At 54.0% G+C, this 16,648-nt stretch overlaps 1 protein-coding gene across 6 annotated transcripts in view; it reads left to right on the plus strand.

Moving 5' to 3' along the window:
• Nucleotides 1–16,648, plus strand: part of SUFU (SUFU negative regulator of hedgehog signaling) — a 126,948-nt gene that overhangs the window by 99,645 nt on the left and 10,655 nt on the right. For 5 of the 6 annotated variants that reach the window (XM_058697612.1, XM_058697613.1, XM_058697614.1 and 2 more), the window contains exons 9-11: nucleotides 2,831–2,965; nucleotides 4,808–4,946; nucleotides 14,189–14,257. In XM_058697612.1, coding sequence (XP_058553595.1) covers nucleotides 2,831–2,965; nucleotides 4,808–4,946; nucleotides 14,189–14,257 — 343 coding nt within the window. The remainder of the gene's footprint in view (nucleotides 1–2,830; nucleotides 2,966–4,807; nucleotides 4,947–14,188; nucleotides 14,258–16,648) is intronic. The other variant, XM_058697616.1, reaches the window with a different exon arrangement.

Raw genomic sequence — 16,648 nt, forward strand, 5'->3', positions numbered from 1 at the left:
CACGTTAGCCACTCTGCCACCTGAAGCAGCCCTTCACCCCCGGCCCCATATCCCTAGCAGTCCCCAGTGGGTGTAGGGCGTGCTTCCCTGGGAGCCCTTCTCCCTTCCAGCCCCCTGGAGCTCTGCCTTCTCTTCCACGGGGAGCTCAGGGCAAAAACAGCCCAGCTGAAAAATTAGGCCACGCTGGCGAGCACAGTACTTATTTTTTTATGACTAAGATTAAGCTGACAACCATGCAAAACATTGCAAACCTGTGTCGGCTGCAGATTTAATACCTCACCCAGCCACACAAATAATTCATGCTTCTGCATCGATGTCCAGAAAAAACAAATCAGCAAAAAGCTGGGCTCCTGCGTGTGTGTGTGCATGTGCGTGTGCGTGTGCGTGTGCGTGTGTGTGTGTGTGTGTGTGTGTAGCAGCCGCGTTTCCATTGAAGCAGCATGCCGGAAATACCCAAGCCCCAGGATTGCAGATCTAGCATTTTGCAATTTTTTTTTTCTCTTAAAAGATTAAAGTACGTTTTCAAATGATTGAAGGTTGGTGGGAGGTGTAAATGTGGGCACTTGTCACATTAATTCTTCAGATGATTAAGTTCTTTTCCATTTCTTTAAAGCTGTTTGCAGTTGGGTTTGATGTCCTCGTTCCGGGTGAGTGTGTTGTAGCAGTTACCAAGGTGACTTTAGCTGACTTTCAACAATTTATTTTTCCCTCCAGCGTGAGATGTCTCTAGCCCTGTGTGCTGTTGATTCTTCTCGCTCAGCCCTCCACCCCCCACCCCTACCCCAGTTGCTGTTCATCAGCATTTTGCCCATGCCAGAGAGGCGGGGATCCTCTAGTGGGCCCCATAGGCTCAGAGGCCCCGCCTGGCAGCCAGGCTTCAGCTCCTTTTGGGCACACGGTGGTATGTCTCTGGGCCCGTTGTCAGAGATGGCACAGGGAAGCGATTGTAAGAATGACACCCTGCCTCTTCCCCTTAAACTCACTCTGACCTCAGGCTCGTCACCTCGCCTCTCTGAGCCTCCATTTTCCTCATCTGTGAAAGAAGGGTTAACCATAGCCTATATAGGGGGTGCTTGCTGTGAGGACTCAGGAGTGAGTCTCTGGCCTCCTCGCTCTGGGGCAGAATAGGGCTGCTGTCTTCTGAGTTCTGCTCTTGTCTGGGCCCTGAGGGCACCCACTGCGATGTGGTGTTTGGTGGTAAGGGAAGGAGATCTAGCAAGAGGTCCTAGGCTCCCACACTGGCCTGCCACAGACCATCTCTGTGGCCTTGGACTTGTTTCCAGCTCTCTTTTGTAAAGGAAAGAAGTAGATTAAACCGCCTCAGAGTTTCCTGCCAGTCTTGAACTTCCATGACCCGCTTGGCCGTACGTAGCATTTGTCTCCTTCACGGGTCTTGTGAAAGGGTTTGTCAAAAGAGAAGCTAGGGCAAAGGGCAGTTTCAGAATTCACTTTGGCAAACCAGAGGAAGGGACCACTTTGTGACAGAGAGGTTACATGTGGGGGTGGATCCACACAGCTGATAGGACTGGTCCCCATTACCTCAAGGGCTTTCGTAAACCACTGCCTTGGCAGGACCCTGGCTGCCCCGTGTCACCCTCTATCCTTTTGCCTGCTGACCTCACACCCTCCCTCTGGGGAGGTTCTCTGCCAGTCGGGGTGCCTCACTGGCCAAAGGCCCTAGCACTTCAACGCCCCCGGCATGTGAGGAGGTTGGGCCTGCCCCTCACTGACTGTCTGACTGTGGAGCCTGGACATCCTGGATGGCTCCTGCCCCTTGAATGATAAATAACTAGAGCTTCTTACCCAGTGTTTTGATGGACACTTGGGGAATTGTTCTGCGATTCACAGCCCAAACTAGGATCCGGCCTTTTGAATAGGATCAGTGGGTAACCCTCATTTCCGGCTGAGGCAGATTTGAGAGGCTGTCAGTGGGGGCAGCTGAATTTGAAAGAACATATCTTAGATTGCAAAGGGACCCCGTGGCCCAGTTGTGGGCAAGCTGTTGGTGGGAAGCAGGACAGGAGGGAGTGTGAGGCAGCAGTGACAGCTCACTGTGGCCAAGGCCACAGGCAGGAGGAATCTAGTACAGGGCCCCTGGGGCCTCAAAACCCAGCAGGATGGTGGCCTGGTTCTGCTGCCCAGCCAGGCCCACTGGTCTGACTCCTAAGAATCTGGTTTCCACCCCCTCACTGAGGATTGTATCATTTCCTGGTGAGATGAAGGGTGTGTATGTCACTGCAGCTCCTAGCCATTAGCAGGAGCGAGCATGCTCGGAGCCTGCTGGAAGTCATAGCCTTTTCAGGGTCAGCTGGAAGGAAGCTCTTGGAGCTGCACCTTCTGCTACTCTAGCACTCCAGCTTTGGAGAACTTGGGAACTGAGACTCCAGGGTGGGGAGAAAGGGCTCCCAGATGCTCCTGCTGCTATATAGGGAAGAACAAGCCACTGCGAGGTAAACTTTTATATAGTGTATTGGCCAAAGATGAGGCTTTGGAACCCGATCTAACTTCGACCAGCTTCCAGCTCCATACTCCCTGGCAGTGGGAGCTGCACAAGTTACTTAACTTCTCTGATCTCCCAATTCCTTATCTGTAAAAGGGATATAACAATAGTACCCACCTCATGGGGATGTTGAGAGTAGTCAGTGAGAAGTGCTTTGCACAGCTGCTGGCATTTGGCCAGCACACGGTGAATGGTGGGTGTTGTTAACCACTGTCATCAGTCATGGTCATTGTCATTATTCGGGAGCCCACCCTGAGAGACTCCCATCTTGCTCCTCCTTGTAGTATTTATTTACCTTGTGCTGAACCTGTCCCTGTGTATGCTTTGCAGAAGCCGCAAAGACAGCCTGGAAAGCGACAGCTCCACGGCCATCATTCCCCATGAGCTGATCCGCACACGACAACTTGAGAGTGTGCATCTGAAATTCAACCAGGAGTCAGGGGCTCTCATTCCCCTTTGCCTAAGGTGAGCCCCACAGCACACAGCTCATCCTCAAGGAGCCACCGGGCCTATGCGTGCCTTCTCCCACACACCTGGGTGGAGTCTGGGACCCAGGGAGGGAGGAGAGCCAGTCAGGCAGTTCCATCTTGGGCCTGTGGGGGGCCTGTGCACTCTGAACCAGCCTGTAGCCCACACTGTGTGGAAGAACACTCCTTTGTCCAGAGAGGTGTCCCTCCAGCCTTACTCTCTTCGGAAGGCTCAGTGGTCTCGGCGATCTCAGACGCCCCTGCCATCCCACAAGCCCAATGTCAGTAGCACTGGAATAGCAGGGCAGGGCTCTGGTGGATCGGGCTCTATTTTCTTCTTCTTGTTGCTTTTCCCATGCATAGCGCTCAGTTCTCCAAACCCAGTGGCCAGCACAACAAACTCCTTGAGGGACCAAGAAGCCCAGCTGTGTCCTTTCTGCTGCTGTCCACAGTGCCAGAAAACCCAGCCCTGTGGCCAGCATTCAGCTCTCTGTTTGGGGATGCTGCACTGGGCTGACTCTGTTCAGCTGGCCTCTTGCATAGCCCTTGGGGTTTCCACCCTCACTTTTATAGCAGGGGAGGCGACCAGAATAACTCTGAACTCAGACAACATGACAAGGAAGAACGGGGTTACCCTGGTTTGGTCCCTCCCCACTGAGCCCAGAGCCTGAGAAAAGAGTTTGGATGCTAACCAACCTTGGCCAACCACCCTGGGCAGCAGGGCAAAGATAGCAAGTGGTCAGAATGAACAAGGGCTGGAAAGACCCCCCGCCCCCTGCCCCAGGACCCCAGCCATTTCCTCCCCAGCTCCCTCTCTGGCCCAAGCTCAAGATCTTTAGACTGGTAAAGGGTTAATCCAAGGCAGCCTGAGAAAGCCAAGAGCAGGCTTTGCTTCCTTTGCTGACTGGCATCTCTGGCTCACTAGTTGTCCCTGCCTGCCCTTCCCCCAGGTGTATTTCCAGACTGGGGATTAACAGGAGCTTCTTGTGGCTCCCTCAGAGTGACCCCATTTGGCTTCAGCTTTGATGATGATGATGATGGTGATGATTATGATTTATGATTTATTTGTTTGTTTTGAGGTATGCTTGTGGCCTTGGGGCTAGCCTTTTTTTTTTAAGTTTATTAATTTATTTTGAGAGCGAGCATGAGTGGGGGAGGGGCAGAGAGAGAGAGAGAGAGAGAGAGAGAGAGAGAGAGAGAGAGAGAGAAAGAAAATCCCAAGCAGGCTCTGCAGTGTCAGCACAGAGCCCGATGTGGAGCTCGAAGCCACACACAGCGAGATCTTGACATGAGCTGAAGTTGATGCTTCACTGACTGAGCCACACAGGTGCCCCGGGGCTAGCCATTTTGTTCTTGTGGGAGGTCCCAGGAGCAGGTAGCAGACACTGCCCTGAGCACAGGAGTTGTGCTGTGAAGGCACTATGCCATCCTCCCTGGGGCTTGGGAAGTTTGTTTAGGTACTGCTTCACCCCCACCTTCAAAGTAAAGGGGGACATGACCCTGCTCTTAGTTCTGGGCATGGCCTTGGGCATATTGCTAACTGCCTTCTCTAGTCTCAGTTTCCTCACCAGGACGTGAAGGAGCTGTACTCCACTGCCCCTGCAGGCCCTTTGAATGCTGATCTAGTGTCTCTGCTAGCTTTGAGCACTTCGGAAGAATGGCAGTAGAGAACTCGTGAGAGGTTTCTTTTGGACCGTGTTTGGTTACAGTCCCCTGTTGGCGGGCAGGTGGGCAGTCCGGAGGGCATTTGCCAGGCACCCTGTCCCAGGGAGCACAGCCCCCACAGTCCCTGAGCCTTGGCCAGGCCTGTTGCTCACTGTCTCTGTGTTCCTACCTCCAGGGGCAGGCTCCTGCATGGACGGCACTTTACGTATAAAAGTATCACAGGTGACATGGCCATCACATTTGTTTCCACGGGAGTGGAAGGCGCCTTCGCCACTGAGGAGCACCCTTACGCAGCCCATGGACCCTGGTTACAAGTGAGAGGCTCCTTTTCTTTCCCTACCTTATTTTTACCCCTCCCTACCTTGTCTTCCGTGGGCTCTTCCCACACCTGCCTCCCCCTCCCCTCCCTTGGCAGCTGTTGTTGACTCCCTTCCAGAAGGGCTGGTTATGAGAAGCCATGTGGAGTGTGGATGCTGCTGCCTATCCCATCAGCTGTAGTACTTCCTGGCCTCTCCGCCATCCCCTGAGACACCAGGGATAACTCTCTAGGCCCTGGCCATTGGTTTGCCATGGAAATCTAGGTTTGAGAGGTACCAGACTTTCCGCACCCCGGGTAAACCAAAGCCCAGGAAACCAAGGGTGAAGCAGGATAAGATGGAGTCTGGACGCCACTTGCAGGTGTCTCTGTGGAAATGCCACCAGAACTCCTAGAGAATGGACGTGTGGACCTGGGCTGGGGCTGGGTTGGGCAGGCCTCAGCAGACAGAGCCTCCCCACTCCCCTCATCTAATGGTTGTCCTGTTCCTCCTAATGGAAACCCAGCTTTTCTGCACAGAAACCTGCTGGCTTGTCCAGAACACTTTGTCCTTCCTTTGCTCTTCTGGCTGGAGCACAGCTTCAGAGCCACTGCCAAGTGGGGTGCTGGGACCTGAGAGCCACAGGCCTCCTTCCAGCCCCCACCCCTGTCCCAGGTCTATAACTGGTGCTTGGCTGGTCCAGCACACTCCCAGATGTATTAGGGGAACATTGTTTTTTTCTTTGTTTGTTGGGTGCGTGGGAGGAAGAAAACTCTACCTTACCTCTCTGAGGAGTATCAAGAAAGGGGATCTGACCGTAATTCAGAAATTGACTGTGCCTGTGCCCTGTTTATGGTGTATGGAAGGATGGTTATAGTAGTGGAGAAGAGAATTATGCTGGTTTTGTGGGGTTAACCCTGTCTGGGGGGGGTCTGTGAAACATACTTAACTGTGATGTGCGTGTGTGTGTGTGTGTGTGTGTGTGTGTGTGTGGTTGAGCTTGCCACTGAATTTCTCCTCCTTCAGGCCAGCCCTCCCCGCCGCCCCCCTGCACAAATACTAACCCTTAATTAAAACAAACAGCAAACAAAGAATACCAACCACACTCCTCAGACTAAGTGAGGAAGAAATGGAAGCTAGTGCTTTAGGAATATTGTGTTCCATAAATTATCTTGCCTTTTTCCACTGTTGTTATTACATTGTTTCATAACAAAATTACTTTGAACCATAAAGTTATAAATACATTTTAAAAGTCCCACTTGGTAACATTAGATTTCTGTCCATGTGGTGTTGGTAGTTACTGTAGCAAAAGCTCTGAAGTGTAACATTTGAAACTAGCCCAGCACAAGTGGAAAGGGCCTCCCCGCCCCCCACCGCCCCACCCCAGCTATGTCCCAGGAAGCCAGGCTGCCTCTTGTTGGTAAGGGGGAGGTGGAGACCCAGCAGGAGGGTTCACAGGTCATCATTCCCAGTAGATGACTGTGCTGACAGGTCTCAGAAGTGTCCTCAGCTGGCATTTGTGTGTTTTGGAGGTTCAAGCACATTTTCTTGGGAAAGTAGGGACCAGGGTCTCCCCAAACTCAAGAAGAAATTACCCCCAGTACGTTTTTACATCTTCAACTCTGAACCTGTCCTTAGAGTCTTGCCATCCCCCTTAGAAAGTCTTCTCACCCTGAGGAGGGGTTGGTCATCATCTCCATTCTCATCAGTCTAGGAGCCCCAGCCCCCAGAGGACTCAGCAGATGTCACGATGCCCCTCAGGGCCCCCAGAGTTCTGAATCCAACCGCTTATCCACGGGCTACTGGCGTTGTACTCCCAGCCCCACTCCCCTCACCCTGGGGCAGCCCCCTCAAGGGAGCTGAAGCACTGGGCACAACCCCTCCCATGCACTGTTGCCCAGGGAACCGGAGCGGTGGGAACCAGCCGCTGGCCTCGGCATGTTTCAATAAAGTTGCTGTGCTGGGGAGCTGCTTAATCAAAGGCCTGTGTTATGGGCTCATTAGTGTGGTCCAGCACGGGCCAGCTCACAGGGGAGCTCCTAGGAAGGCTGGCTGGGGCCCCATTCCCCAAGCCTGCACCCTCACTCACCAAGGGGATTCTCAGGCCTAAGGAGCCCTGGGAAACCCTCTGCCCGTACCCCCCACTCTCCGTCCGCCAGTCCTCAGCCATGGAGCCAACACCCAAACAGCTCTCCTCCCTGCCCTCAAAGCAGTCAGCACTTTCTGCATCTGACTGCCAGTTCGCCTTCCCCTTTAGGGTCTTGCCACTGTGGTCACAGGCAGCTGCCTAGCTTGTGGGAACCTGGGCTTGTAATTACTTGTGGGCCTCTGGGGCTCCCTCTGGGGTTGGTTGTCTCCCCAGGAGTCTGCAGGACCTCTTGGAGGCCTGGGATTAGGCTCATTACCGAAGAGGGGCCTCTCCACTGGACCAAGAAGGGCCCCAAGCCCCTCTGGAGGGAGTTCCCCAACACAGAGAGGACAGCCCCCCGCTGCAGGCATCTCTTGCGCGTGCTCCCAGGATCTGGGGTGTCTCGTTGGCCTCTGTGTGCCAGGCCTGTTAGGGACAGAGGAGCAGGAAGGAGCTGAGTGCGGCAGGCCCAAGAACGTGAAGAGCTCTAGACTTCTGTTTTCTTGGCTGCTGCTTGAACTCTCCCTGTTGATCCCAGCTGAATGGGGAGGGGCTGGGATGACTTTCTTACATCAGCCTCAACAGCCTTGGAAGCCCTGCTCCCAGCCTTGGCACCTTGTTCTGGCTACCAGCCCGGGCCTGTTATCTCTTGGGGAAAAGGCATGGCAAAGACACCCCACATGGGGGAAGAGTGACAAAGGAGAAGCTGAGAGGAAAAGGCAGAAGGTGAGGGAATCTGGGCCCTCACTGGAGTGTGCAGAGGCCCACACAGGCCTCCACACCCACCTTCTCCTGGGCCTGCACCTACCCTCTATGCTCCTCCCCTTCCCCCACTCTCCAGCCACAGGAAAGTCAAGGCCCCAGCCCAGAGAAAGGCAGGGCCGTCTGCATCCCCAGGGTGAGCTCAGTGGACACTCCCTGCTTCCTGGAGGAGCTGGAGAGTCAGGAATCCTGCACCAATTCCATAGGCTTCTCAGTTTCCGGAGGTCAACACCTTGACTCCATCTGCCCTACCATCTGCTGTTTTCATCCTCGTGGAGACTGTAAAGCCTGTCAGCCAGCTCCAGAGCTTTTCAGGAGGGTCTCCAGGCCCTGGGGGAGGCCTGCCAGCATCCTCTCTTGCACACCTTCCCCCAGCATTCCACATCCCGGTAGCTTTAACAAGCCTCTCTCCCTTGAGGCTGTCAACATTGGGTTGTTAGTCCTCTGAGCAGGAGCCCAGCCCAGAACTGAGTCGTTCATCTATCCCCAGCCAGGGTTGATCTGAAGGGGGGAGAAGTCAGCCCCAGAGGTCACATGGAGGTCATATCACCAAATATGAGAATATTTTTTTAGGCCCTGCAATGCTTTCTCAGCTGTGTGGTGTCTGATAGCTCACCCAAGTGGAGCCCCCATTCCCAGCCGTTCCCTGCCAGCCCTGATGGGAGGCTCCAGCCTCAGGATACGATGCCCAGCTGCTGTTCCGAGTGGGCTCACCGCTCCAGGCCAAGTTTGGGAATCACTACTGGGCTCTCGTCCTAGCCCAGTGGCTGACTCACCACTGTCCTCTGGACAAGCCCCCGCCTTCTGTCCTCATCCACCCATTTGGACGTTGTGTGGAAGACACTTGGCAGTCCCTGGCCCAGGCCCTGGGCAGCTCCTCTCCGGTGCCTCTACTGTTTCTCCTTCTTCTGGTAAACCCGGCCACAACTTGTTCTCCCTGGAGACGTTTGCCGTCCTGGGGACCTCACTGTCCCAGGGTACACCCATCAGGGTTTAAATCCTAGCACTGTGCCTGGGGAGTACAGCACCCTCCCTTTAGGAGAAGACTGTGATGGCCCGCTCTGCCCTCACAAGCCGGCAACCAGAGCAGGAGGGCTCTGAGCCTGCTCCTGGCCACCAAAGCCAACTTCTCACCACCCACTGAGAACAGGAAATGAGTGTGTGCCACACACACCTCTTCCCCCAAGCCTGGGGGGTCTCCAGGCTGTTTTCCGGCTTTCGTCTGGCCTGTTGGAGTCTGAGGAGGGGGGTGGACACAGACCGGACTGCTTCCTCATCCTGCCTCCTCCTCGGCCATTGTGGGTGCCAGAGCAGCTCCTTGGCAGGCCTTACCCTGTAAACAACACATTTCCGCCTCCGAGAGAAGGAAAGAGAGGGAAGAAGAAAGCCAAACTTGTTGGGAAGCAAGAACAACGTGTCAACACGAAGAGCAAACAGGGCCCCGGACAAAGTGTGGATTGTCGTATCAAGGGGAAGGAGTGGGCATTGTCAATGCTGTTTGCAGACTCAGAAATAGCACCAACCACAGACGTTTGAATCAGATCTGCAGCAGCTGGGCTCCTGTCTGCGGCACAGCAGGGCCTGCCCAGGGCAGGCCCCATGAAAGATCACTTTTTGGGTTCCTTCTGGACCTTGCTGGGGCTTGGGGAATTGGGAGATTATTGACACCCCTCCCTCATCACCAGCCAGCCAGGTTGTCCTAAGGCACCTGGTGTGAGCACTTGGAGTAAGCTGCCATCTGGATTCCAAGCCCCCTTTCTGACCAACAGTGGGGGTTGGTAGTGGGGAGCAAGGAGCCACTGCTCCCCTCACATCTTGGCCAAATAGAAGGTGTTGAAGCTGCAGCCACCAACTCACCCCTGTTGGTTGAGCCTGCGCCCAAACCCCCTTTCCCTGTGAGCCTGGGTATTTCCCACCCATGATCCCCTGGGGTGCCTCAAAAGTGCAGATGCCTTGGCCTTGCCAGGATATTCCAATACTGAAGGTCTGGATGGCATCTTCATATTTTCAGAAGCTTGCCAGGGGAGTTTGCTGTTCAGATTGGTTGGTGGGAGCTTTCTCCTCTCACCAGAGAGCCTCCTGCCTCCAAGGGCTGGTTATACAGAAACCTAAGCATTTTATGCCCAGCTCATGGGGACTGCACGTGTTACTGAGTGCTGTTGTTATTTTCAGTATTATTACTGTTATTTCTACTGCTCTTTTCTGGGTTAGAGTAAATGTTCCCTTATGTATGCATTCACTAAGCTGGCCTGGAAATTTGCCTTGCTGTTCCCACTTGGAAACCATCTTTGGGCATGGTTTGCCTTCCTTTCCAGTTGGCCAACTCAATTTTTGAGCAGCTGGGTGTCTATGGTACTCAGCCGTCTTGAGCTAATCAGGGTTGTTCTTCTCGAGGAGATATAGGTCTGGCTGGGGTTAGGATGGCTGGTTTTCCAGGCCATCGGTAGAAGCCAAAGTCTTTACCTCCCCTTTCATTCTTTTTTTTTTTTTTATTTTTTTTTTATTTTTTTTTATTTTTGGGACAGAGAGAGACAGAGCATGAACGGGGGAGGGGCAGAGAGAGAGGGAGACACAGAATCGGAAACAGGCTCCAGGCTCTGAGCCATCAGCCCAGAGCCTGACGCGGGGCTCGAACTCACGGACCGCGAGATCGTGACCTGGCTGAAGTCGGACGCTTAACCGACTGCGCCACCCAGGCGCCCCTTTACCTCCCCTTTCAGAGGAGAGAGAGAAGAGTTAGCCGTGAGTAAACAAGGCTTCTAGAATTGAGGTATTTTCTCCAGACAGGAAAAAGAGTATCCTCTACCACCATGAGGTCAGATCACTGTTCTAAAGTCCAGGAGCCTTGTCTCCTCTCGACACCGGCTCGTCTGCAAAATGGGGGCGGTAGTTACCGCCTTTGCGGGACTGCCAGGAGGGTTCCGTGAAACAATACCAGTCAAGCGCTTAGCCCAGTGCCCCGCACATGGAGGAGGCACCACTGCTTCTGCCACTGGTGGTGTTATCATTGCCACTGTCATCATAACCATCCTGTTTTCATTTGTGGCAGAGCCAGGCAGCTCCACAGGGACCCAGTGAGCTTCAAGAGCCCCAAGCGTAGCATCGCAGGCTTTTCCCACAGTTGCATCACAACGGCGAGTCTGTTGCTCATGAGAGCGCCCAGGAGCTGCTCCGTCACAGTTGTCTATCTCCAGTGTCCTGTGGATAAGATCTGTTACCATTATCAGCTCCAGGTCTGAAATATACAAAGAACAGGGCCTGCTTGTTCAATCCAAGCTTCTAAGGTTTAACTCCCAAAGGAAATTAAATTAGCTGCCTGCAGCTATGACAGTCTGTCGTGTTTCTTTGCAGGGAATGTCACCCTTAATATCATGCAGATCTTATGTATAATTTTCTCTGTTTAATTCTTTTAAAATAATGTGAAGTTTCCAGCAGGAACCAGCAAAGCACCAAAAGTGAAAATTGAGGAGTAACTAGGGTTTGTCCCCTTTTCTGGTCTTGCCATCCCTTCCGCCAGCCGGGTATAAAATGAGTCCACACACAGAGGGTACGCGCTTGGTGGTTGTTCTGCTAAAAGCCACCATAGCGTATCCTGTCTCCCCCACCTATTCCAGACCTTTGTCACAGGAACTGGCTTAGGACGGAACTCCACGTTAGTGGGGTTGCCTTTCCCTTTGTCGAAAAATGGCTCTTTGGTGTCTCACTGGGTGGTCCAGTCCCGGTGAACCCTCCCCTCCACCTCAGCCCAGCACTATAGTCCCAGACCTATTTACCTTTCTGGCAGAAAGTCCCTCCCTCCAGATTATTTGTGGCTTAGAAATCAGCCCGGCCTGGCCCAGACTGGAGCCATTGTAATGTAATTGGGTTTTAGGTATGCTCGTGTTTGTGCTAGCATTTGCAGAGATGGCAGCAAGCCCCGGAAATGCCAAAACCATGAATGTGACTTTTGTACTCCTCCCGCAGACTGGCGATAACTGGTAGGGAAACTCTGGACTTTGAGAGGGGGGGACCCTGGGATAATGGAGGGGCATGGGCCCTGGCAGTGGGAAGACTGAGGTGTGATTAGGAAAGAGTCCCTGGAGTCTGGGAGTGCTCAAGGTGCACTTGGAAGAAGAATGTGGGTGGGAGGGCCCCACCCCCACCCCAAGTGGGCATTTCTCTCCACTGACTTTGCCTGTCTAAATCTGGTCTCTGCCCTCACCTGAGGCCTGAGCTCCTCAAACAGAAGAAAAAAAAAAAAAAATTCGGTGAGATGGGAGCCAATGGTCAGAGCCGGTTTGCTGCTAACTGTGGGCTTGCAGCCTGGGAGGATGTCCTTTGGCTCCCTGTCAACCAGGAGAGGGTGCATGTCCAGGTAGAGTGTAGACTGCTTTCATGCCTATGTCTCTGGGGCTCCGCCCAGGGCCAGGCCTAGCAGAGGCACCCAGGGAATGCTGTGGGATTGAACAGATTGATGGGCAGATGAGTGGAAGAATGAATAAATGTGTAAATGTTGTGGGGGGAAGAGCAGTACTTCAGGGATGACTTTATTTATTTTTTTTTTTTAATTTTTTTTTTCAACGTTTTTTATTTATTTTTGGGACAGAGAGAGACAGAGCATGAACAGGGGAGGGGCAGAGAGAGAGGGAGACACAGAATCGGAAACAGGCTCCAGGCTCCGAGCCATCAGCCCAGAGCCTGATGCGGGGCTCGAACTCACGGACCGCGAGATCGTGACCTGGCTGAAGTCGGACGCTTAACCGACTACGCCACCCAGGCGCCCCTAGGGATGACTTTAGAGTCCAGACACGACTGGGATATGGTCTTAGCTCAGCCACGCACAAGCCACGTGACATTGGGCAAATTACATAACCTGTCTGTGCCTCAGTTTCCTCATCTGTGAGGAGACTGAAGGGGATAAGATACACTGAGCAGTCAACACAGTGCTTGGTCCAGAGGTGGTTTGCTCGCTCGGGGTCATTTTCTCATTCCTCGCTCCCACCTCCAGGCCATCAACTTCCTTCCTCTGGAGCCCTCCGTCCTCTGTGGTCCCCAGCAACCCTGCTTGCTGCTCTCCCACACTGCTCTGCCATTTTACTTCATCTCACAAGCTGACTGTGTTCCAAATATTGAAACTTCTCCTCTTCCCAGAGTGGACAACTCCCAGGGGAAACCTGAAGGGTATTTTCTCAAGTTCTCGATCCCCATCCTTCTAAAGGGGCTTCCCTCAGAAGAGTCACTCACCTTGGTCTTCACCCCATTGTCCTTCTTCCTCTGTGCCTCACCCAAGGTGTTCAGAGTTTGCTGGAGGAGGCAGAACAGAGGCAGGTGGAGCCACAGCCTGGAGGGTAGGGAAGGGTCAGGTGTGGAGACCAGGAGGCTCCTGGACCAGCACAGGAAGGAAAAGGGTGGAGGAGAGAGTCAGGTTGGGAAGAGGAAAGACATCCTCAGCCTGGGCCCATTGTGGTGCAGGCCTGGTGTGAGCTTGGCCTAGCTCTGCAGAGCCAGCCTGAGCCAGTTGGGGAAATGGCCCACCAGCTTGAAGAAGGCCTGTGAGGGTAGTGGTTGTGCCAGCTGAGTAGTGGGGCCAGGCTGTCCTGAACATCAAAGCATGAAGTGACAAGGCATCAGACTAGAGCAGTGAAGTGGGACAGCTGGGAGGTGACTTGGAGGAGAGGTTTCTCGAAGGAAGCTTTGGAGAGCTCAGTGGCTGAGTGAGCCCAGCAGGGCAGGGGTTTGGGAGCTTCCAGCTTGAGATGTGGATACTGCGGAGGGAAACAGGTTGAGAGCCCCTTTCCCATCTGTAAAATGAGAGAGATTGGTGCACAATCTGCAAATTCTCCGGCTCACACATTCTTGGATGTACCTTCTGGGGCATTTCTAGATTCCAGACGAGGCTTGTATTCCAAATCCAAACAGATTCCTTTTGTCCTACCAAGTGGGGGGTAAAGAGGAACACGTGAGCCCAATTGGGCACGGAGGATGGTTGGCAATCTCCGTTCCCCAGCCATCAGCTTTTCTGTTTCCCCTCTGCTGCACTACCGCATGCAGGGGGCCCGAACTGCCAAACAGGCTCTTTTCCTGCCCTTTCCTTTGTCCCTTCTGGGGACCAGCAGTACCATTCTCCCACGTACCTGCACCTTGCTTCCCCGTTGTCCTGTGACAGCCCTCCTTCACTGTCCTCGTCCCTCTGATATGGCAGGCTGGTGGGAGTTGGGGGGAAATGACAGTCAGGGATAGGCTTCCAGCACTTCCCTCTGTCCCTAGAACAGATCCACCACGGGCTCCTATCTCCTCCGCGGCCAGAAGAAAGATCCACAGCTTGGCAGTTGGCAAAAAGACCATATATTAAGAAATAATAATAAAAGCCTGTCTTGTGCCTTCTTCCCAGATTCTGTTGACTGAAGAGTTTGTAGAGAAAATGTTGGAGGACTTAGAAGATTTGACTTCTCCAGAGGAAGTAAGCCTGTTTGATTCTCTCTAACAGCGGCTTCCAGTCTCCAGGAGCCAGTGTGTGTCTTTCCGTCTGTCTGTCTCCAAGGTGTGGGGATAGGCTGGAAAGGGGACCCTGGAGATGTTAAACAGCTTTATTTCTGTCTTCCCACCACCCCCTGCCCCACCCCAGCTGCCATAAGGACACCCAGCAAATTGTCCAAATAGGTGGCTCCGAGAACCTCATTGAAGAGGCAGCCAGGGCCTTTGGGCTAGTGGTTCTCCTCAGCCCCTGCTGTTCCCTGGCAGGTTCTGAACAGAAAGCCCACGCCTGCTGCCAGAGAACATTCCACTGGGGAGTTCTGGTGGGCAGTAAGGGACTCCTGCTCTCGCCTCAGGCCACCCAGGAGCCAGCCTCCTTCCTTCTCCAGCCATGAGCTCTCCCTTCTTGGTCTGCCTCTTCCAGCAGGAGGAGCTGGCAGGCCAGGTGGGGGCTTGTGCCTTCCCTGGCTACTCATCTGGGGTACATGAATGGAGCCCATAATCCCCTTTGTTTTTCTTCCTTGTTCCTGGCATCCTCATTTGCAGGGACTTACCTCATCCTGGAAAGTCCCGTCCCCTCCCCCGGCCTCCTACTAAGCTGCACCCCAGTGGGATCTGAGCCTTCCTGGCCTCAATGCCCCATAGGTTAGTGGAACATTAGCAACCTAGCCAGGCCTCTGGAGGGCCCTCCTCTGCCTATGTGAGAGACAGACAGATGCTTCTATTGGCCTTTCTGCCGGGAAGTGTGTTTGGGGGAGAACTCCTTCACCTCCCAGCAGCCAGGCTTTCAAGCCAGAGGGAGGCCATACAGGGGCTAGATTTCAGCCAGGGCTGGAGTTTACAGCTGCCAGGGCTCCCAGGGCCGTATCAGCCAGGACATGGTGGCCTCTGATGTCCACCAGGTGGAGGAGAGAACACAGGGTGAGACTGTCCTATCCAGGTCTCCAGGTGGACAGGAACTCCTCAGAACCTGAGGTCACCTCTGCCCTCTGGGATGTGGCTTGATAAATTAACTCACTTATACATTCCAAAGTCACCAAGCACCCAGTCTGTGCCAGCCAATCAACCCCCACAAGTCACCGGTCCCTGAGGCCTGGCTCCTATTCACTCAGACCAGAGCCAGCTGCCCAGAAGTGCTTCCGGAGAGGCCGTGTCGCACTAGGATGGCACCGTGCCAGACTGCTGCTTTGAGCTTGGGTGTTGAAGGGGTAGGAGGGGGACAGTCCAGGCAGGAGGGACAGGAGCCAGGGGGAGCTTAGGAAAGTAGGTCACTAAAAATGACTTTTTTTTTTTTTTTTTTTGCTTCTCTGTCCAGAGGCTGTCCCCATATCCTGCCCCACTCTCCACTCACTTTGGTCCTGGCTTGGACAAGTCCCCCATCAGAGGAAGGGAGAGGGGGCCAGCCAGGAAGTATTAGGCCCGTCCACTTCCAGCCCCAGCTCTAGGCAGGCTGAGGGCCCTGTTCTTCCCACCTTTCCAGGCTGGGCTGACTTCTCACCTAGCCCTGGGACAGTAGGAGACATAAACAGCAGACCCAGTTTCCAAGTCAGTGAGCATCTAGTGAGCACCAGCTGTGTACCAGACCACATGCAAGGTCCTGGAGAGGGAATAAGATGTATCAGCCTCTTTCCCCTACCCCAAACGGAAGCCGGAGAAACAAAAGTGTAAGCAAATCCGTGATTCCTGGGCTGGGGTAGGAAGAACTTGGACTCTCTTTGGCTTCCGCTGGCACCATGCTCAGGCTGGTAACCCTGGGTAACAGATGAGCTTGAATCAAGGAGAGCAGGATGGAGATGCACCAGGCCCAAGAAATCACCTCCAGCCACCCTTGTCCTGCTCCCCTGCTCCCACTGAGGCCAAGCCAGGGCCTCCTTCCCTTTGGACCCGTTGGCCAACGGCACAGAGGGCAGGTTCCAGGGTCCTTCTGCACCAGCCTCTGGAAGAGAAGCCATGGCAGGGACAGGACCACAAAGTTCCAGACCTCAAGCCACTTTCCTGTATCATCTGCACCCTCCCCCTGCCCCCCATCCCCCCAGCCCCAGGGCCTCAGGGAGCAGATTCCTTACATGCTTGTGGCCGGAGGCAGAACCAAGGAAGTGAGCTGGAGGGAGGTCAGCACAGTCAAGAAAGAGTTAGAAAACATGCCTCCTCCAACCCCAGTTAATTATTGGCAGAGCAAGGGGAAAGAAGGGGTCACCGAACTCCAGCAGCTTGACCCCAGCCACCCACCTGGGAATAGCATTTGCAGTTGAAGCCAGGCAACCAGTGGCCTCTCTTGCCCCCAGCACCTGGGGGACAGAGCATGGGTGAGGGCCCTGGCCTCTCTTTAGGCAGCCTGGAAAGAAGGCAGTAAGTTCTGCTAACTGTGTGCACTCTG

The sequence above is a fragment of the Neofelis nebulosa genome, chromosome 13 (genome assembly GCF_028018385.1).
Source record: "Neofelis nebulosa isolate mNeoNeb1 chromosome 13, mNeoNeb1.pri, whole genome shotgun sequence".
Taxonomy (NCBI): Eukaryota; Metazoa; Chordata; class Mammalia; order Carnivora; family Felidae; genus Neofelis; species Neofelis nebulosa.